The sequence below is a fragment of the Coregonus clupeaformis genome, chromosome 15 (genome assembly GCF_020615455.1).
Source record: "Coregonus clupeaformis isolate EN_2021a chromosome 15, ASM2061545v1, whole genome shotgun sequence".
NCBI lineage: Eukaryota > Metazoa > Chordata > Actinopteri > Salmoniformes > Salmonidae > Coregonus > Coregonus clupeaformis.
In genome coordinates this window covers 18,942,890-18,969,397 of record NC_059206.1, presented here as the reverse complement: position 1 = coordinate 18,969,397, position 26,508 = coordinate 18,942,890, and the positions used below count along the sequence as shown (strand labels likewise).

At 45.1% G+C, this 26,508-nt stretch overlaps 1 protein-coding gene across 1 annotated transcript in view; it reads left to right on the top strand.

The window, feature by feature from the left end:
* LOC121580199 (transmembrane protein 266) overlaps positions 1 to 26,508 on the top strand; it is a 59,417-nt gene that overhangs the window by 3,353 nt on the left and 29,556 nt on the right. The window contains exon 3 of the mRNA XM_041895260.2: positions 12,750 to 12,971. Coding sequence (XP_041751194.2) covers positions 12,750 to 12,971 — 222 coding nt within the window. The remainder of the gene's footprint in view (positions 1 to 12,749; positions 12,972 to 26,508) is intronic.

Here is a 26,508-nt window from a genome sequence, read left to right as displayed (position 1 = left end):
AGCTTCCTACAATAAGTTGGGTGAATTTTGGCCCATTCCTCCTGACAGAGCTGGTGTAACTGAGTCAGGTTTGTAGGCCTCCTTGCTCGCAAACGCTTTTTCAGTTCTGCCCACACATTTTCTATAGAATTGAGGTCGGGGCTTTGTGATGGCCACTCCAATACCTTGACTTTGTTGTCCTTAAGCCATTTTGCCACAACTTTGGAAGTATGCTTGGGGTCATTGTCCATTTGGAAGACCCATTTGCGACCAAGCTTTAACTTCCTGACTGATGTCTTGAGATGATGCTTCAATATATCCACATAATTTCCCTTCCTCATGATGCCATGATCTATTTTGTGAAGTGCACAAGTCCCTCCTGCAGCAAAGCACCCCCACAGCATGATGCTGCCACCCCCGTGCTTCACGGTTGGGATGGTGTTCTTCGTCTTGCAAGCTTTCCCCTTTTTCCTCCAAACATAACGATGGTAATTATGGCCAAACAGTTCTATTTTTGTTTCATCAGACCAGAGGACAGTTCTCCAAAAAGTACGATCTTTGTCCCCATGTGCAGTTGCAAACCGTAGACTGGCTTTTTTATGGCGGTTTTGGAGCAGTGACTTCTTCCTTGCTGAGCGGCCTTTCAGGTTATGTTGATATAGGACTCGTTTTACTGTGGATATAGATACTTTTGTTCCTGTTTTCTCCAGCATCTTCACAAGGTCCTTTGCTGTTGTTCTGGGATTGATTTGCACTTTTCACACCAAAGTACGTTCATCTCTAGGAGCAGAATGCGTCTCCTTCCTGAGTGGTATGGCGGCTGCGTGGTCCCATGGTGTTTATACTTGCGTACTATTGTTTGTACAGATGAACGTGGTACCTTCAGGTGTTTGGAAATTGCTCCCAATGATGAACCAGACTTGTGGAGGTCTACACATTTTTTTCTGAGGTCTTGGCTGATTTATTTTGATTTTCCCATGATGTTAAGCAAAGACGCACTGAGTTTGAAGGTAGGCCTTGAAATACATCCACAGGTACACTTCCAAATGACAAAAATTATGTCAATTAGCCTATCAGAAGCTTCTAAAGCCATTACATCATTTTCTGGAATTTTCCAATCTGTTTAAAGGCACAGTCAACTTAGTGTATATAAACTTCTGACCCACTGGAATTGTGAAACAGTGAATTATAAGTGAAATAATCTGTCTGTAAACAATTGTTGGAAAAATGACTTGTGTCATGCACAAAGTAGATGTCCTAACCGACTTGCCAAAACTATAGTTTGTTAACAAGAAATTTGTGGAGTGGTTGAAAAACGAGTTTTAATGATTCCAACAGTGGGGAAAAAAGTATTTAGTCAGCCACCAATTGTGCAAGTTCACCCACTTAAAAAGATGAGAGAGGCCTGTAATTTTCATCATAGGTACACGTCAACTATGACAGACAAATTGAGAATATTTTTTCCAGAAAATCACATTGTAGGATTTTTTATGAATTTATTTGCAAATTATGGTGGAAAATAAGTATTTGGTCAATAACAAAAGTTTCTCAATACTTTGTTATATACCCTTTGTTGGCAATGACACATGTCAAACGTTTTCTGTAAGTCTTCACAAGGTTTTCACACACTGTTGCTGGTATTTTGGCCCATTCCTCCATGCAGATCTCCTCTAGAGCAGTGATGTTTTGGGGCTGTCGCTGGGCAACACGGACTTTCAACTCCCTCCAAAGATTTTCTATGGGGTTGAGATCTGGAGACTGGCTAGGCCACTCCAGGACCTTGAAATGCTTCTTACGAAGCCACTCCTTCGTTGCCCGGGCGGTGTGTTTGGGATCATTGTCATGCTGAAAGACCCAGCCACATTTCATCTTCAATGCCCTTGCTGATGGAAGGAGGTTTTCACTCAAAATCTCACGATACATGGCCCCATTCATTCTTTCCTTTACACGGATCAGTCGTCCTGGTCCCTTTGCAGAAAAAACAGCCCCAAAGCATGATGTTTCCACCCCCCATGCTTCACAGTAGGTATGGTGTTCTTTGGATGCAACTCAGCATTCTTTGTCCTCCAAACACGACGAGTTGAGTTTTTACCAAAAAGTTCTATTTTGGTTTCATCTGACCATATGACATTCTCCCAATCCTCTTCTGGATCATCCAAATGCACTCTAGCAAACTTCAGACGGGCCTGGACATGTACTGGCTTAAGCAGGGGGACACGTCTGGCACTGCAGGATTTGAGTCCCTGGCGGCGTAGTGTGTTACTGATGGTAGGCTTTGTTACTTTGGTCCCAGCTCTCTGCAGGTCATTCACTAGGTCCCCCCGTGTGGTTCTGGGATTTTTGCTCACCGTTCGTTCTTGTGATCCTTTTGACCCCACGGGGTGAGATCTTGCGTGGAGCCCCAGATCGAGGGAGATTATCAGTGGTCTTGTATGTCTTCCATTTCCTAATAATTGCTCCCACAGTTGATTTCTTCAAACCAAGCTGCTTACCTATTGCAGATTCAGTCTTCCCAGCCTGGTGCAGGTCTACAATTTTGTTTCTGGTGTCCTTTGACAGCTCTTTGATATTGGCCATAGCGGAGTTTGGAGTGTGACTGTTTGAGGTTGTGGACAGGTGTCTTTTATACTGATAACAAGTTCAAACAGGTGCCATTAATACAGGTAACGAGTGGAGGACAGAGGAGCCTCTTAAAGAAGAAGTTACAGGTCTGTGAGAGCCAGAAATCTTGCTTGTTTGTAGGTGACCAAATACTTATTTTCCACCATAATATGCAAATAAATTCATAAAAAATCCTACAATGTGATTTTCTGGAAAAAATATTCTCAATTTGTCTGTCATAGTTGACGTGTACCTATGATGAAAATTACAGGCCTCTCTCATCTTTTTAAGGGGGAGAACTTGCACAATTGGTGGCTGACTAAATACTATTTTTCCCCACTCTATGTGTGTGTGTGAGAGAGAGAGTGATAAAGAGATAGAAACAAGATAGTTCAACATTTCCTTGCAGAAACATACCAGACTAATTAACAATTGCTGATGCAGTGACTTAATTATTAGTCTTCAGCAGGCTGTATGTAACTAGCCATGCTCATTATCCAAATGCGTAAAAAATTAATGGTACATGAAAAGTTCTCCTTCACTGTTCTCTGTCCGTCAGTGTGACAGCCAGCCAGGGGAATGGATTTATTCTGTGCCCTGTCGGTCCAATTCTATTCTGTCACTCTGTCTTGCTCAGTTAGTGGAGTAGGGCTGTAGCCTATCTTTGGGCTCAGTTGTTTAAGATTCCGGGTTCTCGTTGCAGGACAGCACCATTCATCTTTCTCTCCATGTCGCTGTTTACCCTGTTGTTTATTCAATGCCAACAGGAGGGTGGGGAGGTTGGAGGGCTCTGCCTCTGTTGTTCAGCATGCTGAGGTTGACAAGCACATGGTGTCTGTCTGAGCAGGGTCATATTCCTGTAGTTGGGTATTTTCAAAGCAGAACAGTAACACAGGGATGGATGGATGCTTGGGTCAGTTGATCTATTAGACTACATCTATTACAGAAGATAACAAGGAATCTGTTAGAAATCTCCATTACATGCATCTAGGTTTAGTAGCCCGAACAATTCGTTTTTGTTGTTGTTGTGAAGAGGGTGCTATTTCATAGGTGGTTGGCATTTTTGCAAATGTCTGGACTGAAACTGTACTTTCTTTCATTCCTGATGATTTTATACCTAGAAAATCCTTTCTGGAAGTTATATCGTTTAACATATTACAAATCAAGAGACACGTACTGTATGTGTGTATTTTCTATATCATAATACAGCCCATTCCCATTTCACTAATCCTTTTTCTATGCACTCTTTAGTTTACTGCCTCAGTTAACCTCAAACACACCACAGTTTAGTCCGACTGTAAAGAGCCGAGACCTTTCCTCTGCTGACAGTACAGCACAGCAGCTCTCGGAGGGTCTCTCATCATCAGTGTGTCTCCCAGTCCTGGTATCTGTAAAGGTCAGATGAGACTGGTCACACGGTGCCTGTCTGAAATATGCCATGCCTACAGCTTCCTGAAACCCAGACTCATTTATCATTATGGAGATTTCCTGGAAAAAGTCAAGGCTGATGGAGTGTACCCATAGGCTAGCAAATACTGTAATATTAGGAAAGGCATCAAGACAAAGCCTAAGAGGAAGAGGTGAAGGAAGGTTTAGGAAGCAGATTTGTGTGTATTTGTGGGTGGGTTGAATGGAGTGGAGTGTGCATGTACATGGGATGGATGGAGTGAGATGTACATCAAGTATCTAGAGATGCTGTACAGCTGGAACACACTGTTAGATATGGTGGAGCCTTTAACACTAACTCATGTTGATGGCTAGCTTCTCCAATGTTCTCCGCAGCAGCTGGTGGTTAGAATCAGACTGCTGCTTCTTCATTTTTTTGTACTTGGCCAGGTTGGGTGTGTTTAGCTCTGCAGAGCTTCCACAGCCTGGGTACTTTAAGGACATAGCCTAGTCCAACCAAACCAAGTACGGTAGAATATGGATTGGTGTTGCTTTTCTGGATTATGAAACCACAGGAGGTTGGTGGCACCTTAATTGGGGAGGACGGGCTCGTGGTAAGGGTTGGAGCGGAATTAGTGGAATGGTATCAAATACATCAAACACATGGTTTCCATATGTTTGATGCCATTCCATTTGCTCCGTTCCAGTCATTATTATGAGCCGTCCTCCCCTCAGCAGCCTCCACTGTATGAAACACTGATGTGTCTGTCCAACTTACACAAACAACGGTACATAGCAAGTGGTGCGATGATCTTCCTTGTAGTTGCTCTGAGTTGCATGACCTTCTGTATGGTCAGTGTACTGCCAATTATGCAACATGAATAATGGCCTTTTCTACCTTGCCCATAACACTTCTAATTCCATCATTTGGCTGAAGGGGCAGGCTGTGTGCATGTCCCAATGCCCCAAGGGAGACTCTACTTGTCTTTCCCACTGAATAGCACACATAACCTCTGCAGAGTGCCATGGCTTTTTCCATTGTATTAGAGTGAGTCCTATATACTGCATGCATGTATATAAAGTATTCTTCTGAGCTTTTCTGCTGTGTGACTTTGTAGTACACAAATGTGATCCCTGCGGGAATTTAACTCACAATCTCTTAACAACTGAGCCACACAGGACAACAGGAGTCTTGGGCCACTACTGTCCATATACTTCCATTGGCAGCTAGCCACAACACTGGGTCCCTGCTTTGCATGCAGTTGTGCTGGGATGAGATGATGCGGTGTGGGGGCTCTGAACAGCTTGTGTCTGCCATGACTGATTAGATGGCTGTGTTGATCAGGAGGGATGGTGAGAGGCCAGGACAGGTCTGGTCTAATGGAGACGTGTAGTGTTGGGTGAGAGGAACAAGGAGGCTGAAGAGGAGGCTTATGTCTTTAGGCCTCAACTTGACTGTGGCATTTATAGTTCCTTGAGCTTACTTGGTCTCACTTATAGTGGAATAGTAGTATATTTTTATTTTTATATTTTTATATTGCAGATAGATTGGAGCTTCCATCAATGTAATTGTCTGCATCACTTCCAATCCCCCATATATTGTTTTGCTTCACCTGGAATGCTTTTCCAACAGTCTTGAAGGAGTTCTCACATATGCTGAGCACTTGTTGGCTGCTTTTCCTTCACTCTGCGGTCCAACTCATCCCAAAACACCTAAATTGGGTTGAGGTTGGGTGATTGTGAAGGCCAGGTCATCTGATGCAGCACTCCATCACTCTCCTTCTTGGTCAAATAGCCCTTACAAAGCCTGGAGGTGTGTTGGGTCATTGTCCTGTTGAAAAACAAATGATAGTCCCACCAAGCGCAAACCAGATGGGATGGCATATCGCTGCAGAATGCTGTGGTAGCCATGCTGGTTAAGTGTGCCTTGAATTCTAAATAAATCACAGACAGTGTCACCAGCAAAGCACCCACACCTCCTCCTCCATTCTTCATGGTGGAAACCACACATGCAGAGATCATCCATTCACCTACTCTGCATCTCACAAAGACATGGCGGTTGGAACCAAAAATCTAAAATTTGGACTCATCAGACCCAAAGGACAAATTTCCACTGGTTTAATGTCCATTGCTTGTGTTTCTTGGCCCAAGCAAGTCTCTTCTTCTTATTGGTGTCCTTTAGTAGTGGTTTCTCTGCAGCAATTCAACCATGAAGGCCTGATTCATGCAGTCTCCTCTGAACAGTTGATGTTGAGATGTGTCTGTTACTTGAACTCTGTGAAGCATTTATTTGGGCTGCAATCTGAGGTGCAGTTAACTCTAATGAACTTATCCTCTGCAGCAAAGGTAACTCTTGGTCTTCCTTTCCTGTGGCAGTCCTCATGAGAGCCAGTTTCATCACAGCGCTTGATGGTTTTTGCAACTGCACATTTTCGGTATTGACTGACCTTCATGTCTTAAGGTAATGATGGACTGTCGTTTCTATTTGCTTATTTGAGCTGTTCTTGCCATAATATGGACTTGGTCTTTTACCAAATAGGGCTATCTTCTGTATACCACCCCTACCTTGTCACAACTCAACTGGTTGTCTCAAACGCATTAAGAAGGAAAGAAATTCCACAAATTAACTTTTAACAAGGCACACCTGTTAATTGAAATGCATTCCAGGTGACTAATTCATGAAGCTGGTTGAGAGAATGCCAAGAGTGTGCAAAGCTGTCATCAAGGCAAAGGGTGGCTACTATGAAGAATCTCAAATATATATATATATATTTTGTTTAACACTTTTTTGGTTACTATATGATGCCATATGTGTTATTTCATAGTTTTGATGTCTTCACTATTATTTTACAATGTAGAAAATAGTAAAAATAAAGAAAAACACTTGAATGAGTAGGTGTGTCCAAACCTTTGACTGGTACTGTATATATATATACAGTGGGGAGAACAAGTATTTGATACACTGCCGATTTTGCAGGTTTTCCTACTTACAAAGCATGTAGAGGTCTGTAATTTTTATCATAGGTACACTTCAACTGTGAGAGACGGAATCTAAAACAAAAATCCAGAAAATCACATTGTATGATTTTTAAGTAATTAATTTGCATTTTATTGCATGACATAAGTATTTGATCACCTACCAACCAGTAAGAATTCCGGCTCTCACAGAACTGTTAGTTTTTCTTTAAGAAGCCCTCCTGTTCTCCACTCATTACCTGTTTTAACTGCACCTGTTTGAACTCGTTACATGTATAAAAGACACCTGTCCACACACTCAATCAAACAGACTCCAACCTCTCCCAGCCTTGTGCAGGTCTACACTTTTATCCCTGATGTCCTTACATAGCTCTCTGGTCTTGGCCATTGTGGAGAGGTTGGAGTCTGTTTGATTGAGTGTGTGGACAGGTGTCTTTTATACAGGTAATGAGTTCAAACAGGTGCAGTTAATACAGGTAATGAGTGGAGAACAGGAGGGCTTCTTAAAGAAAAACTAACAGTTCTGTGAGAGCCGGAATTCTTACTGGTCATATGGTTTCATCTGACCATATGACATTCTCCCAATCCTCTTCTGGATCATCTAAATGCACTCTAGCAAACTTCAGACGGGCCTGGACATGTACTGGCTTAAGCAGGGGGACACGTCTTGCACTGCAGGATTTGAGTCCCTGGCGGCATAGTGTGTTACTGATGGTAGGCTTTGTTACTTTGGTCCCAGCTCTCTGCAGGTCATTCACTAGGTCCCCCCGTGTGGTTCTGGGATTTTTGTTCACCGTTCTTGTGATCATTTTGACCCCATGGGGTGAGATCTTGCGTGGAGCCCCAGATCGAGGGAGATTATCAGTGGTCTTGTATGTCTTCCATTTCCTAATAATTGCTCCCACAGTTGATTTCTTCAAACCAAGCTGCTTACCTATTGCAGATTCAGTCTTTCCAGCCTGGTGCAGGTCTACAATTTTGTTTCTGGTGTCCTTTGACAGCTCTTTGGTCTTGGCCATAGTGGAGTTTGGAGTGTGACTGTTTGAGATTGTGGACAGGTGTCTTTTATACTGATAACAAGTTCAAACAGGTGCCATTAATACAGGTAACGAGTGGAGGACAGAGGAGCCTCTTAAAGAAGAAGTTACAGGTCTGTGAGAACCAGAAATCTTGCTTGTTTGTAAGTGACCAAATACTTATTTTCCACCATAATTTGCAAATTAATTCATAAAAAATCCTACAATGTGATTTTCTGGATTATTTTTTCTCAATTTGTCTGTCATAGTTGACGTGTACCTATGATGAAAATTACAGGCCTCTCTCATCAAGTGGGAGAACTTGCACAATTGGTGGCTGACTAAATACTTTTTTCCCCACTGTAACTCCACCAGTCCTACCTATGATATAATTTACAAAGATTATACCTTTTTAAAAAAAGTTTTCAAAAAATGATGTTTTTTTTTATCAGTTAGTATATTTGAGTTTAACCACAATATTTGTTGCATTATTTGTTCTGTAATTTCTGGTGGATTAAATTGAAATTGCAACTGTTTAATTTTGTCTGGCTTGCCGTTCCAAATAAAATTGAATATTTTTTTCTCATATAATTTAAAAAACTGTTCACTAGGTGTAGGCGCACAATTGGTCCAGCGTCGTCCAAGGTAGGGATGGTTTGGCCGGTAGGGATGTGGGTTCGTTTCCCACGGGGGCCAGTATAAAAAAATAAAAAATAAAATAAATAAATACATGTATGCATTCACTAACTGTAAGTCGCTCTGGATAAGAGCGTCTGCTAAATGACTAAAATGTAAAATGTAAATGTAGGCAAGACCAAAAGCAAATAGGTAAACTGGGATATTACTAAATTCTTGCTAACTTTCTATAAAAAAAAATTGGAATGAGATCATTTATTTATTTCGGGATATGTATACCGAGTATATACACATCACCATCAGACCATTTTATTGGTAAACTACACGGTAATGTAAAAGTTGTATTTTTTAGTGATCCAATACGCAATATTGTACACATCATAATTTGGTTGTAATCCAGAGAGGTTAGAAAATGTATCTAGATCCTCAATGAGGCTGTGGAGGGATCCAAATTGTGGATTTAAGAGAAAACATGAATCATCAGTGTACAATGACACCTTTGTTTTTAAGCCCTGGATTTCTAATACCTTGATAATCCCTCTGTAATTTCGCCTTCACTTGAGTCTTTCTGTACGGCTGTTAATTTTACATTATCAATAGAAAATAAATCCATACAATTAGCTTTGGTTAGAGAAGATGGAGGAGACTGAAACGAAAACATATGCTAAAAGTACTTTGCTTCAGTAGTATTTATTGTATTTTTTTCTCCCCCTTTTGATAAGGTCATTGTATCATGTACAGAAACCCACATCGGGAAACTCTCAGGGTCACTATCATTTAAGCCTACTGGGTTCAAGTAGTGTTTTGATCCAAGACGAGATGCTATATATCTGTCTATATTCTGTCTGTATATTTTCTCTACTGCTGGCAGCACCATTTCACCAACTCCTTACTCTGAGGTAAAAGAGTCACTACCTGACTAGTATTTCTTCCCGGAGGTCTCTGTGTACTTGTGTAAAAAAGAAAAACAATGTTGGAGGGGAGCATATTAAGTAGGGATTAGTCATAATGCTTGCCTTCAAACAGACCACATTAACATTTCAGATGGGGGTTCAGCTAAGGATGGTGAGTGCGAGGCTCGTGAGAGAGAGAGAGAGAGAGAGAGAGAGAGAGAGAGAGAGAGAGAGAGAGAGAGAGAGAGAGAGAGAGAGAGAGAGAGAGAGAGAGAGAGAGAGAGAGAGAGAGAGAGAGAGAGAGAGAGAGAGAGAGAGAGAGAGAGAGCTTTCTCCACTGATTAAGTGTGTACCATGTAACCTCTCTGTTTCACAAGACAGACACTGTTATCCGTTAGGCTTATCGTGAGCATTTCCTTAGAAATCCTTGTTAACCGCTTTAACAATTTCTTATGTGAATGTGTGAGAGAAGAACAACACCTGGATATGCTACCATGCACAGTATGCATGGGTGCAGCCTATGTGGGTTCAATTTGTGTATGTGTGTGTGTTAGTGTGTGTGTGTTCAGTGTGCGAGTGTGTGTGCGCATGTGTGTGTATTCAGTCTGTTTGTGTTTGTTTGTTTATTCGTGCACATACAGTAGGACCCACTCCGGGTGTGGTCTGCTCCCAGTCCGTCGTCCTTGTGAAGGTTAGTGAGTCACTGTAGAGATCAGATAGGCCCTGGGTGCCTCCGAGGCCACTGACTCCCCACAACACAACCACTTTACTGCACAACCTGGTCCTAGTGATGGTGATGGGGCACTGCCCTCCAACTGCACAGGTCAACCCTGATCCTATCAACAGGCCATTACTGTTGACTTATCTCTTAACACTTATAATGGAACTACAAGATGGTTTCCTTTCATTGTGTAGGAGGTCTATATTGTTTTACTTAGCCTTGAGGAGTTGGAAGTGGAGGTGGAGGAGGAGGAGGAGGAGGAGGAGGAGGAGGAGGAAGAGAAGAAGGTGGGGGAGGAGGTGGAGGAGGAGGAAGTGGTGGAGGAGGAGGAGGAGGAGGTTGGGGAGGATGTGGTGGAAGATGAGGTGGAGGAGGAGGAGGAGGAGGTGGGGGAGGATGTGGAGGAAGATGAGGTGGAGGAGCAGGTAGAGAGGGAGGATGAGATGAGGAGGAGGAGGAGGAGGAGGGGGAGGAAGAGGTGGAGAAGGATGACTGAGCTAGAGTACAACTGGAGCACTGTCTGACCTTCTAAACCTAGACCCCACAGCCCTGTGAAGTCTCATAATTACACAACCTAAAGGCACAGCACAGAGCAGCAGAGCACAGTACAGCACAGTGTAGCACAGCTACAGCACAGCACATGACAGCACTGCACAGTGGAGAGCAAATCTCTGACATGCAGAGAGAGAAAGAGAGAGAGAGAGAGAGAGAGAGAGAGAGAGAGAGAGAGAGAGAGAGAGAGAGAGAGAGAGAGAGAGAGAGAGAGAGAGAGAGAGAGAGAGAGAGAGGACAATCACTGACTGTGAATCAGTGGGAGACTGTTTACAACCTCCCTCTTCTCTCCCTTCTCCTCCTCCTCTTCTCCCTCTTCTCTCCCTTCTCCTCCTCCTCTTCTCCCACTTCTCTTCCTTCTCATCCTCATCTTCTCCCACTTCTCTTCCTACTCCTCCTCCTCTTCTCCCACTTCTCTCCCTTCTCCTCCTCCTCTTCTCCCTATTCTCTCCCTTCTCATCCTCATTTTCTCCCACTTCTCTCCCTTCTCCTCCTCCTCTTCTCCCTCTTCTCTCCCTTCTCCTCCTCCTCTTCTCCCACTTCTCTCCCTTCTCCTCCTCATCTTCTCCCTCTTCTCTCCCTTCTCCTCCTCCTCTTCTCCCACTTCTCGCCCTTCTCCTCCTCCTCTTCTCCCACCTCCCTCCCTTCTCCTCCTCTTCTCCCACTTCTCTCCCTTCTCCTCCTCCTCTTCTCCTCCTCTTCTCCCTTCTCCTCCTCATCTTCTCCCTCTTCTCTTCCTACTCCTCCTCATCTTCTCTCGTTCCTAACTTCATGTTTGTAAGAGTTCCGATCCACTCATCTGACAATGGAAGGCTTGTGAGCGTAGAGGAGAGGAGTGACGTCACAGCAGACATGATACATCCGCATCTGCTCTGGTCTAAAAATATGCACCACAGGGCACAACTGAGGCTTGTGGATGGGCTGTGTGATGCTGCTAGAGGCCTGGCCCACAATAGACACTTCTGATATATTACAGTATGTATACATACTCTGGAGGTGCTGACAAGGCTGTATAGAGGTGTGTAACTGTACTACAGAGGAGAATGAAATGACAGGATCAGGTTTTGTGCTTTGTGCTCCCTCAGTGTGTGTTTGCAAAATCAGTTGACGTAAACTCTTAGAAAAAAGGGTTCCAAAAGAGTTATTTGGCTGTCCCCATAGGAGAACCCCTTTTGTTTCCAGGTAGAACTCTTTTGGGTTCCATGTAGAACCCTCTGTGGAAAGGGTTCTACATGGAACTCAAAAGGGTTCTACCTGGAACCAAAAAGGGTTCTTCAAAGGGTTCTCCTATGGGGACAGCCAAAGAACCCTTTTAGGTTCTAGATAGCACCTTTTTTTCTAAGAGTGTAATTACCGATTTAACGTCTTTAAGTTCAGTCTGCCTGTTTGATAAAAATATATGTGCCAGAAAAATGAAATGATAACACTTGGCAGGAGTGAGACAGAATAATGTTGATATTTGTTCTATTGAGCGACAGAGCAGAGCTTTTTCAATAACATTCTGTGTTTGTATCATTTCAACTTTTGTTCCACCCCAACAGAGGTAGTCATGCATATCAGACAGTAATCCATGTCAAATAATTGGATATGCTCAGTTTGTTCCCTTTGTCATGGGGCTCTGGCTCTACCACTACTCTGATCACTGTGCTGTGTTTGAATCAGACCTCATTGATGCAAGGTGTGTTGTTTATCCCCAATCTCATTCAAGTTGGTGTTTCTCTACAGCACTTCAATGGGCTTTATTTCCCTGTTTTGTTTGTTTTAAAGTAACACATGAACACCATCATCTCATAGTTTTGATTTTCAGACTTTGATATAGGATCTGGATCTCCAGCGACCCACAACATTGTTTTTAGGTATATGTTGGAGCAGGCGGTTGGGTTGTCGGTCCTGGCGGTAGAGGGTGAAGCCAGACCCAGTGGAGGTAAAAGGTAAAGAGGCATGAGCTCAGTGGGCTAACACAGTCTTCTTCTCTTCCCGTGTGTTAAGTGACGTGGTGGAGCAGCAGGCTGGAGGCCTATCAGACCTGGAGATCATCTCCCAGCCAGACCCAGTGGAGGAGCATGGTGTGCAGCAGACGAACCCGTCCTGCATGGCTCCTGTCCAGCTGGTCAGCTTCGGCTACAGGGACCTTCCTCTGGCCCACCTGGACCTCTCCCTGGCCGGGTCACAGCTCCTCTCTAACCTGGACGAGGACGACAACAGAGAAGGGTGAGGCAATACAACTGTATTCATCCCTTGAAAGGCACTGATGCTTTCTGACCGTACAGTAGGTAGCCATTGATTACACCAATAGGTCCAAACCTCAATAGGGAAGGGTAAGATGCTGTGGCTTTATTTACTGACTTCAGCCATTACACAAATAGGTCCAAACATTGCACGCGGCTACAACGATTCATACGGGGTTTGCAATGATCTTGGGACCTGGCAGACGTTTCTATTAATGACTTTCCACACCTTGAAAATGACAAATTCCTAATTATCCTCCGAAACGACCTGCTTCTGGTTTGAGAGTGTGAGATGAAATGATGTGATTGAATATCGTGTCATGTACAGTGGGGAAAAAAAGTATTTAGTCAGCCACCAATTGTGCAAGTTCTCCCACTTAAAAAGATGAGAGAGGCCGGTAATTTTCATCATAGGTACACGTCAACTATGACAGACAAATTGCGGAAAAAAAATCCTGAAAATCACATTGTAGTATTTTTAATGAATTTATTTGCAAATTATGGTGGAAAATAAGTATTTGGTCACCTACAAGCAAGCAAGATTTCTGGCTCTCACAGACCTGTAACTTTTACTTTAAGAGGCTCCTCTGTCCTCCACTCGATACCTGTATTAATGGCACGTGTTTGAACTTGTTATCAGCATAAAAGACACCTGTCCACAACCTCAAACAGTCACACTCCAAACTTCACTATGGCCAAGACCAAAGAGCTGTCAAAGGACACCAGAAACAAAATTGTAGACCTGCACCAGGCTGGGAAGACTGAATCTGCAATAGGTAAGCAGCTTGGTTTGAAGAAATCAACTGTGGGAGCAATTATTAGGAAATGGAAGACATACAAGACCACTGATAATCTCCCTCGATCTGGGGCTCCACGCAAGATCTCACCCCGTGGGGTCAAAATGATCACAAGAACGGTGAGCAAAAATCCCAGAACCACACGGGGGGACCTAGTGAATGACCTGCAGAGAGCTGGGACCAAAGTAACAAAGCCTACCATCAGTAACACACTACGCCGCCAGGGACTCAAATCCTGCAGAGCAAGACGTGTCCCCCTTCTTAAGCCAGTACATGTCCAGGCCCGTCTGAAGTTTGCTAGAGTGCATTTGGATGATCCAGAAGAGGATTGGGAGAATGTCATATGGTCAGATGAAACCAAAATAGAACTTTTTGGTAAAAACTCAACTCGTCATGTTTGGAGGACAAAGAATGCTGAGTTGCATCCAAAGAACACCATACCTACTGTGAAGCATGGGGGTGGAAACATCATGCTTTGGGGCTGTTTTTCTGCAAAGGGACCAGGACGACTGATCCGTGTAAAGGAAAGAATGAATGGGGCCATGTATCATGAGATTTTGAGTGAAAACCTCTTTCCATCAGCAAGGGCATTGAAGATGAAACGTGGCTGGGTCTTTCAGCATGACAATGATCCCAAACACACCGCCCGGGCAACGAAGGAGTGGCTTCGTAAGAAGCATTTCAAGGTCCTGGAGTGGCCTAGCCAGTCTCCAGATCTCAACCCCATAGAAAATCTTTGGAGGGAGTTGAAAGTCCGTGTTGCCCAGCGACAGCCCCAAAACATCACTGCTCTAGAGGAGATCTGCATGGAGGAATGGGCCAAAATACCAGCAACAGTGTGTGAAAACCTTGTGAAGACTTACAGAAAACGTTTGACCTGTGTCATTGCCAACAAAGGGTATATAACAAAGTATTGAGAAACTTTTGTTATTGACCAAATACTTATTTTCCACCATAATTTGCAAATAAATTCATAAAAAATCCTACAATGTGATTTTCTGGAATTTTTTTTCTCATTTTGTCTGTCATAATTGACGTGTACCTATGATGAAAATTACAGGCCTCTCTCATATTTTTAAGTGGGAGAACTTGCACAATTGGTGGCTGACTAAATACTTTTTTTCCCCACTGTATAATTATGCAGTACATCGGGCATTTAACAGTGTGGCGGCTGGGAAGGGAGGGGAAGGCTGGGTGTGTTCTCCTTCTGCTGGGCGGAGCTGAGGAACACGCCGCCATGTACAGTGGCAGTTATGCTAATGATACATTGCCCAACACAGAGGGAGAAGTATGGATGATGTTCAATCTCACATGATTCATTGATCCTGTTTAACTCATATCCAGTAATGTAGCTGCAACACAGGGGTTGTCCGTCACTGATAAACGGTTTCATATTTGCCATTTTGTCTACATATATTTCCTATGGAGGCCTAAATGCACCCCCTGAAAGTATACTGTGCTCTTTCTTCCAAGACCTATATTGCAACAGCCATAGTTAACCTTACTTGTGACACTGCCAGTTCCATTTTATACCCTTAACCAGAATTGTAAAGTGCTAGGTTGATGTGTGATGGATATATGAGGTCCCAGGCTATTTTAGCTGCCCCGTAGGTCTGTTACTGTACGGTCTTAACATATTGTCTCTTTCATTATACAGTAGAAACACAGTCCATGTATTGCCGTATTGCAATGGCATCCGGTCCAGTAATAGTGACTCAGACCTGGTTCTTACTGTGAGTCCAGATAAACAACACCATACGCTTTAGCTTTACGAGCCAGCATCCAAAACACACACACACACACCTTCCCTTTCAAGCACTCCTTTTGACACCAGATCAGGTCTCACTCCACTAGGCTCAGTGTTCGCCAGCCATCAGCCATGCCCCTTAAACAGATGGATCCTACAGACACACAGTCAACAGTGGGCAGTGTAATGCTGACACTAACACATTACTGTTGTTGTCTCATCATGATGCTGTGCGCTCACAGGCTACATCCCTCATTTGTCCCATTTTCATGTCAAAAGTGCAACACACAGTAGCTAGCTACTCCCTGTCCCTGCTCCATAGCACAGAATGCCATGCCCATGTCACACTGTTTTTGTGGTTTTGCTTGTTGTGAAATCTACTGGCTGTGTATGGGCCCAAACAGAGGAATTATCCATCATTGATTTGAAGGTGATTTGACCTGTGTGTTACCACAGCAGTACTACTTAAACTACATTACTGTCAGGGTCACTATTTCATATCCAAGTCATTAGTGCAAAATGGCTGCTTGTAAAAATCCTGTCAGTGGGAGTAGTAAAAGTTATCATTCTCTACTTTTCATTTAATGAAATCCCATTTAAATCCACGAGGCATGAACTTGGGAATGTAGTGCATATCTTGTTCTATCGGGCCTGCGTTTGGTCTCTCCTCCCCTGGGTATCTCCATTAGGATTCAGCATCAGAGGTGGCACTGGCTCCATAGTAAAGGACTCAAGGAGGAATCCCTGTTAAAGAAGGCTGCTAGCCAGGTGATGGGACGGTGTCAGTCAGACCAGTGTCCTCTAGGCCTGGGGGCCCCATGGGTCAATTTCAGTTGTATTACCTTGATTGCTTGTGTCCTCTCGCCTCCTTTGCCAAACTCATTGGAGGAGACGGTTCGAGGTGATGAACCTGCAATTGAGATTCACCCAATATTATTCTGTGGGTTTCAGCAGTGCTAGCTCCTGAATGCCTATGCACGTGCTTCTGTTTTCTCATTACCGTATCGATCAGCCCTCCTTGGACAACAGCAGCAAACCTCATTCCTCTTAGTGACCTTTAGTAACATTATTTAATGGAGACACTCACTACTGTAGCAAGATGGACGTAGTATTGTATCATGTTTACAATGGGATATTGTGGTCCATGGTGGTCACTCTCTAGCCTTTGAGTGTCACACACAATATAAAGGTCAAACTACTGTTTTCACTTTTGACCTTTCAGTTTGAGTTTAGGAAGAGCTCCACATGTTCAGGATTGACTGCTGTGGGAACAATACAACATTATAAAGAGAGAGAAAGCCACCTATAGAAAGGAAATGGGAGGGAAATGCACCGGCTTTATTGCCGTAGCTGCTGAATGATGAGGTGAAGCTGGGAGGAATAGATATGCTGGCAGCATCAGTAGCAGCAGGACAGGGAGGGGCCACCAAATTGATAATGTATCTCAGAGAGGAATGTGTCCTGTGGTCCACTGACTCGCTACAGAAAAGTGGATTGCCTTCCCTGTCTGCATTAGGTGGCTCATCTGCTCTCAGAGAGAGAGGGATGGAGGGATGTAGAGAGAGAGAGAGAGAGAGAGAGAGAGAGAGAGAGAGAGAGAGAGAGAGAGAGAGAGAGAGAGAGAGAGAGAGAGAGAGAGAGAGAGAGAGAGAGAGCACTGTAATACTGAATACAGCCCCTACTCCACTGCCCCCCCTACTCCACAGCCCCCCCTACTCCACTGCCCCCCCTACTCCACAGTCCCCCCTACTTCACTGCCCCCCCTACTCCACAGTCCCCCCTACTCCACAGCCCCCCCTACTCCACTACCCCTCCCCCTACTCCACTTCCCCCACTCCACTGCCCCCTACTCCACTGCCACCCCCCCACTCCACAGTCCCCCCTACTCCACTGCCTCCCCCCACTCCACTCCACAGTCTCCCCTACTCCACGCCCCCCCACTCCAGTCCCCCCTACTCCACAGCCCCCCCTACTCCACTACCCCTCCCCCTACTCCACAGCCCCCCTATTCCACTGCCCCTACTCCACTGCCCCCTACTCCACTACCCCTCCACCTACTCCATTGCCCCCCTACTCCACAGCCCCTACTCCACTGCTCCCCCTACTCCACTACCCCTCCCCCTACTCCACAGCCCCCCCCACTACTCCACAGCCATCCCCACCCCCCCTACTCCACTGTCCCCCCTAATCCACTGCCGAGTGGCGCAGTGGTCTAAGGCACTGCGACCGGGAGACCCATGGGGCGGCGCACAATTGGCCCAGCGTCGTCCAGGGTAGGGGAGGGAATGGCCGGCAGGAATGTAGCTCAGTTTGCAACGCCAGGGTTGTGGGTTCGATTCCCACAGGGGGTATGAAAAAAATAAAAAATAATGTATGCGCTCACTAACTGTAAGTCGCTCTGGATAAGAGCGTCTGCTAAATGACTAAAATGTAAATGTAAATGTACTCCACAGCCCCCCTACTCCACTACCCCCCCCACACACACACACACACTCCACAGCCCCCCCCACTCCACAGCCCCTACTCCACAGCCCCCACTACTCCACTGCCCCGCCCCCCACCCTACTCCACAGCCCCCCTACTCCACAGCCCCTACTCCACTCCACATGGGGATTCAGACTATAGGCAATTCACACACACACACCACAGACATAGAGAAAGCGAGGGCAGGCACACAAGCTCTCTGGCTGCAGTGCGTAGTGATTGTTATCTAATTGTCTGTAATCATGGTTCACTTCATATTCAAGTTTATGTCTGCCTGTCACATTTCATTAGGACTAGCACAGCTCCTTCAGTGGTGCCTTCCAACATCCAGATAGAGATAGGCTCTCGCTTTGTCTTTTCTCTCTCTCTCTCTCTCTCTCTCTCTCTCTCTCTCTCTCTCTCTCTCTCTCTCTCTCTCTCTCTCTCTCTCTCTCTCTCTCTCTCTCTCTCTCTCTCTCTCTCTCTCTCTCTCTCTCTCTCTCTCTCTCTCTCTCTCTCTCTCTCTCTCTCTCTCTCTCTCTCTCTCTCTCTCTCTCTCTCTCTCTCTCTCTCTCTCTCTCTCTCTCTCTCTCTCTCTGAATATCAGAGGATTAAATGTCAATAAAATGCCTTGAATTTATCCCTAAACCTTATTCCACTCTTGTCAAACACACTCATTCAGACAAAAACATATCTCAATGGACAAAAAACAACAGAGGAACCATGCAGGAACCTTTGGTTTGGTTTGCACGAGTCCATGTTTCTGTGAGGAAGGATAGAAAGGCCCACACATGCATGCAGGAGGTTGGTTTTACTGTAAGCACACTTTTGCTGCGCTGTTATAATGTAGCATATCTATCAGTAGGCAGGAGGCGTGGGCGACATTGGGGGAGGTGGTTGTTTTTAGCTAGCTTTAGGGGGAAGTTACAGTGTTAGCAGTTTTGGCACACGCACACACACACACACAGGCCGTGGAGCTCAGTTATTAATAGAGTTGAGGTCATCTATCTTCCTGTCTAACCAGGAAGTGCTTCCCGCTAGGAGGACTAAGGTGGTGTGGGACGGACCTGTGTTCAGCACTTTCATCTCTTTCAGCAGTCAAGCTGTTTTTGTTTGTTGTTGCTTTTTCTTCCTTGGGTGTCTTTTATGTGGGTGTTTTTGCATTTCAGCTTTAACTTGGGGGGTAGAGGACCATTGGGCTACTATGGAGTCAAGCAGAATGGGTGCAAAATACACACACAACATAACCGGAATGATGTAATCTCCCAGATCACTGACCAGCGTGCGGTTGGATGCCAGACATAGGCGGTATCGGGAGCAGAAGCATATGTCGCTGATCTCACCGCTGTGAATATGAGATCTGAGCTCAGAGAGGGACTGAGACTGATGGGCCAGATGGCCCATCTAAAGGCAGTGTCCTGGTGGGACGGGAGGAAGAGGAAGAAACACAACATCCCATAATAACATCCCTCTCTTCATGGCCACCACAACAGTCCAGGTCCAAGGGTCCAAATATTACATTTAGGAAATAATGATTTGGTTGGCCCATTTCCACATGTTGATATTTGAGATGATCCTGGTAGTCCCTTCTAGTCCCACAACAAAGTGCATTCTATCCTGAGTGATTACTTAAAGCCATTATGGCATTGATGACTTCATTTTCCTCTCAGATAGATAACTCTAATACAACTCAGTCACAGTGACTGGCTAGGAGTGCAGAATGTTAAAGCACTACTTTGTGGCATTGAGCATTCTCTGGATGCTTAACTGGGCTGGCCAATTTGGACTGATGAAATTAAAGAGCAGAGGAAGTTGTCTTGAGCCACCTGGGAATCACCCGCCAGACACCTTGTTATCTCCTGGAGTATTTTTGACTTTATGTTTTGTTTACCCCATATGTAACTCGCACTGCTTTGCTTTATCTTGGCCAGGTCGCAGTTGTAAATGAGAACTTGTTCTCAACTGGCTTACCTGGTTAAATAAAGGTGAAAAAAAATATGTCTGTCTGTCTGCCCGAGGGATGACTACAGAGGTGGAGAGTTGAGGGTGTATTTGTCAAACAGCTACTCGGTCTCTCTCTCTCTCTCTCTCTCTGTCCTCTCTCTCTCTCTCGTCCTCTCTCTCTCTCTCTCTCTCTCTCTCTCGTCCTCTCTCTCTCTCTCTCTCTCTCTCTCTCTCTCTCTCTCTCTCTCCTCTGTACATATACAGTATATCACAATGTACTCCTGTACTTCCTGTTTACCCATCCAACTCAATCATCAAGTTTGCAGATGACACAACAGTGGTAGGCCTGATTACCAACAATGATGAGAGGTGAGGGCCCTGGTGCAGTGGTGCCAGTAAAATATCCTCTCCCTCAACATCAACAAAACGAAGGAGCTGATCGTGGACTTCAGGAGACAGCAGAGGGAGCACGCCCCCATCCACATCGACGGGGCCGCAGTGGAGAAGGTGAAAAAGCTTCAAGTTCCTCGGCGTTCACATCACTGACAATCTGAAATGGTCCACCCACACAGACAGTGTGGTGAAGAAGCCGCAACAGCGCCTCTTCAACCTCAGGATGCTGAAGAACTTATCTTGGCCCATAAGACCCTCACTAACTTTTACAGATGCACCATTGAGAGCATCCTGTCGTGCTGTATCACCGCCTGGTACAGCAACTGCACCGCTGCAACCGTAGGGCTCTCCAGAGGGTGGTGTGGTCTGCCCAACACATAACCGGGGGCACACTGCCTGCCCTCCAGGACATCTACAGCACTCGGTGTCACAGGAAGGCCATGAAAATCATCAAGGACTGCGTGGCCTAGCTCCAACAGTGCAGTAATATCTAACAATACACAACAATACACACAAATCTAAAAGCAAAACAATGGAATTAAGAAATATAGAAATATTAGGACGAGCAATATCGGAGTCCAGAGTATAAATATATATACATATACTCCGATATTGCTCGTCCTAATATTTCTATATTTCTTAATTGTATTATTTTGCTTTTAGATTTATGTGTATTGTTGTGTATTGTTAGATATTACTGCACTGTTGGAGCTAGGAACACAAGCATTTCGCTACATGGTCATAACCATGTCATAACAGTTGACATAACGTGTCACAACCTGTTATAATATGGTCATAACACTGTCATGACACATATTTAGACCTGTTGTGACATATATTGCGTTATTTTATGGCTGGTTATGACACCTACATAAGAGTATAAAAACCCACAAAACCTACCACGGTAGCTATTTTATGGCTGTGTCAAAACACACAAAAGCTACCACACAAGGCAAAACATTACATTTCCCCATAGCCTACGTGTCAAAAGTATGTTTATGTTATACATTACGCAGACATTGATGTCAGACATGCGCCTACCCCAATGCTCTGTTGCTGATGACTGGGATGAATGCAGGAGCAGATTTCAGGAGCAGGACAAGACACCCTCTTTTTGACTGATGACTGACATAAGGGCGTGTACGTGATAGGCCTATCTGGCTTATATGATTATGATGGTCATAATGCTTCTTGACAGTGTCATAAAGTGTATTTTCTTAGTTCAAGTAAAGTGACACAGGATGGTCATAATGCTTCATGACAGTGTCAGAAAATGTATTTTCTACAAGTTATTTAAAATATGATTAAAAAAACATGACTGTAAATAATTCATTACAACAACAACAAAGGATTTACGAAACACATTTTCAGGCGAAAGGAAACTTCTTGGCAGGGAATAAACTAATTTGAATAAATGTGGGTTTGACACCCTTATGTAGGTGTCATAACCAGCCATAAAATAACGCAATATATCTCAATAGGTGTAACTATATGGGTCATGACAGTGTTATGACCACATTATGACAGGTTATGACAAGTTATGTCAGCTGTTATGACATATTATGACATGTTTATGACTGTATCATAACGTGTCATGACACTGGGTGTAATAATAATAATAATAATATGCCATTTAGCAGACGCTTTTATCCAAAGCGACTTACAGTCATGCGTGCATACATTTTTGTGTATGGGTGGTCCCGGGGATCGAACCCACTACCTTGGCGTTACAATCGCCGTGCTCTACCAGCTGAGCTACAGAGGACCAAAATGTGATTTGATTTGAATGTTGAGATCAAACTTTACTGGAGTTGCGTTCTCCTGAGTCTCCTAACTGTCCTACCTCTGTGTATGTAGACAAATGCTATAGGAAGTCTCCTAGGATATAAGTAAGAGTTTCTGAGATTGTACGGTTTCAACACCTTATCCAACACATGGAGTATAGGCTAATCAGTGCAGAGCCCACACCGGGCTCTCCAAATAGACCCAGCCTCCCCGCCCTATGTCCACACCCTGCCCCCCCAAATGGGCCCAGATGGAATCACCTTGACAGGAGGGAAGAGGCCATGGCAGCGGTGGTGGTTGATATTCACAGACATGCAAAGTGTGAGATTGCTTTTCTGGGTAAGAGGGAAAGAGATCAACTGTCCTGGGAAAAACCTATTAGCTCAGAGCAGCTTGTCAGCTTCACTGCAGAAGCAGGTAGATCTATCTCACTTTAACCTGTATTAAAAGGCTATTTCTCTGGCAAAGAACATCTTGAATTTTAAAACATATTTTTCTGCAGTAGGTGAAGTGAAACTCCCCTGGCTGGATCATGAACACGGTGTGTGTTGAGGATTGACAGAGTGATCAGAACTTGGTCATCTCAGAAACCCAGAACAAAAATCTTGCAGAATTGCGTCAGATGCTCAATTCATTCTGGGGGGAGATACAGTATGTTAGAAAATATACTAGAATGAGGAGCGGAAGCAGGGTGGTAGCTCCATCCCTCTCCTCTGCAAGTTTTGGGCAAGTCTATGGGCCAAATGTCCCCTCCCCTTCCGAAATTCGAAAGCTGCAAGCACCTGCAAAATCTTGATTTGTTCAAATGATCACTGAGGACAAATCTGAGCACCGGAACAATGTTCTTCATTAGTCATCACATCCCACAGTCTGTTGACAGAAGCTACGATACCATTTATGTTACGTGCGTCTGTCCACGAGAGATTAGGACTGGGTGAAGTTTGATAGAGGTGAGGGATGTACGTACGTCAAAATCATATGTGTTTTTGAAGCTTGATATCAAGTGACACTACAACTGGGTGGTTTGATTCCTGAATGCTGATTGGCTGACAGCCGTGGCATACACAATAGCATTTATATTAGAATTAAACAATAAGGACATCTGGGGTTTGTGGTACATGGCCAATATACCACGGCTAAGGGCTGTATCCAGACACTCCGCAATGCGTCGTGCAAAAGAACAGCCCTTAGTTGTGGTATATTGGTCATATACCACACCCCCTCTGGCCTTATGGCTTAATTCTAATCTAAATGCTATTGTGTTCTGTATGCTGAATCCTCAATGACCCTCTCTCTCTCCCTCTCTCTCTCTCTCTTTTCCCCTACATCCATTCTTGTTATCTCGCCCTCTTTTATCTCCCTCAATCCATCCAAATGTACTCACAGAGTAAAAAATATACCCTTCTTTTACACGTTTACCTATTGATGCGTCCAGAATGACCTTCTTCTCCTCCCACCAAGTGCCACACAGGTTGAGGCTAGTTAGGGCTGTTTTACTAGTGTCGACACTACAGATGATTTATTACTAGTTATACTTTTTTGATATTGAATAGTGCACTGTTGGGTAGGGCTCGCAAGTTAAGCATTCACTGCACTTGTGCATGTGACAATAAAACTTGGTCATCCTTCACCCAGATCATCTTCACCTTAACAAGTCTCAGGAGCAGGAATCATTATTGTGTGTTGCTCTGCTAAACAAATAGAATAGTGCCCCCTGTGGGCTGCTTGGGACACTAATCCACTGTAGTTACTATAAGAGAGATACCACTGTAGTTACTATAACAGTAACTGGATTACAGAGGGGCAAGGTTGCATCCAACCCAGGCATGAGAAACAATAATTATTATTGATTATACAGTAGGATTGACATAGTTCTAATGGTAACTGTCCAATTTCATTGCTAGAATACATAAATTGGCCTATTTGATATTAATATGAATTAATCAGTATTAGTCAGGTAATAATGTGTCTGGTCAATAGTTTATAAATAACCTTATAAATAGCCTTTTTACAATGTCATATTTCCTTAAGTTTGATAGTCCTGAAAACTTGGCTAGACTTATGTACTGTTTCAGTTTGTCAGTTTTGTCAGGATCGTCGAACAGAGATGAGGACCAAGGCGCAGCGTTGCAGGCAAACATACTCTTTAATTAGAGACACGATCAAAAACAACAAACGATACGTGACAGTTCACGGTCTAACACAAACCGACTGGAAACAAAATCCCACAAACACGAATGAAAAACAGACTGTATAAATATGGCTCCCAATCAGAGACAGCCAGCAACACCTGACACTCGTTGCCTCTGATTGGGAGCCACTCTGGCCAACATAGAAATAGCACCCATAGAACAAAACACATTGATCTACACACCCTGGCTCAACATAACAGTGTCCCCAGAGCCAGGGCGTGACAGTACCCCCCCCTAAAGGCGCGGACTCCGACCGCGTAAACCAAATACCACAGGGGAGGGACCGGGTGGGCACTCCGCCTAGGCGGCGGATCCGGCTCGGGCCTGATCCCCGCTCCCTCTCCAACCCCCCAAAGTACCCCTGGTCCGGTCTGGCCCCGCTGGCCGGAGCTGGACTGCACACTGATGGAGCGGATTGCTCTAGCTCCGGCGTAAAACATCTGACCAGTGCCGAACCAGGCACCAGTGGAACAGGCACGGGCCGTGCTGGACTGACAATGCACACCACTGGCTTGGTGTGAGGAGCAGGAGTGAGCCGAACCGGGCTGACGTAAACGCACCACTGACTTGGTGCGGGGAGCAGGAACGGGCCGAGCCGGGCTGACCCACTGACTTGGTGGGGCAGGAGAGGGTGACGCACCACTGACTTGGTGCGGGGAGCAGGAACGGGCCGAGCCGGGCTGACGAGCGCACCACTGACTTGGTGCGGGGAGCAGGAACAGACCGGACCGTACTGGGGACACACACCACTGGCCCTACACCGGGATCTGGAACGGGCCGGACCGGACTGGTAACACACCCCAGTACCTCTCGCCGTGCCTCTACACCTTCCATCCCCTCTTCTACCAGTGGCCCCCGTAACCTGGCGGCCTCCTCTGCCAACCCGCTGGACCGCTCTATCGCGGCCTCCTGCTGCCCCGACGTCGTGAGCCCCCCCCTAAAAAGCCTCTATAGTTCTCACCCAACTCTCGCTCTTCTGCCTCCAACTCCCGCTATTCAGCTCCTCAATTGGCTTGACCCAGTCGAAGCTCTCACGGAGATCTGCTATGGATTTCCCTGGCGATGGCTCCTCGACTCGCTGCTTGGTCCAGTTGTGGTGGGATTTTCTGTCAGGATCGTCAAACAGAGATGAGGACCAAGGCGCAGCGTTGCAGGCAAACATACTCTTTAATTAGAGACACGATCAAAAACAACAAACGATACGTGACAGTTCACGGTCTAACACAAACCGACTGGAAACAAAATCCCACAAACACGAATGAAAAACAGACTGTATAAATATGGCTCCCAATCAGAGACAGCCAGCAACAACTGACACTCGTTGCCTCTGATTGGGAGCCACTCTGGCCAACATAGAAATAGCACCCATAGAACAAAACACATTGATCTACACACCCTGGCTCAACATAACAGTGTCCCCAGAGCCAGGGCGTGACAAGTTTCAGGCTGAGGTTGTCGTGATCAGTGGTGCCTAAATATAAGTAATGGGGAACCTTTCAAATGTAAAAGTAATTACCTGCGATCTCACCACATAATTGATAATCAGCATATATTTTGTGCTTAGTTGGTATTCACCTCTCCATGCTTGCTTTAGTAGAAACCTTTGTGTGTGGGCCCGGGCCCTGGCGGGAACATTTGTTTTTGGGGCAGCAGTTTGAGAGGCACCCCACACTGCCATGGTGTCTGACTGTTCATATTTGTCAGGTGATATTGAATTTGGAATCAGCCGAGGGGGGAGTAAGTCGTCATTAGGACAGGAAGTTTTAGTTCACTGCCTGCGAGGGAGGAAGGTTTAGTTCACTGCCTGTGAGGGAGGAAGGTTTAGTTCACTGCCTGTGAGGGAGGAGGTTTTAATTCACTGACCTGTGAGGGAAGAAGGTTTAGTTCACTGCTTGTGGGGGAGGAAGGTTTAGTTCACTGCCTGTGGGGGAGGAGGTTTTCATTCACTGACCTGCGAGGGAGGAAGGTTTAGTTCGCTGCCTGTGAGGGAGGAAGGTTTAGTTCACTGCCCTGTGAGGGAAGAAGGTTTAGTTCACTGCCTGTGAGGGAGGAGGTTTTAATTCACTGCCCTGTGAGGGAGGAAGGTTTAGTTCACTGCCCTGTGAGGGAGGAGGCCCCTGTTCTTTCCTCAATGCTACATGGCTCTTGTATCTGTCTCTGTCTCCATCTCTCTCTCTCTCTCTCTCTCTCTCTCTCTCT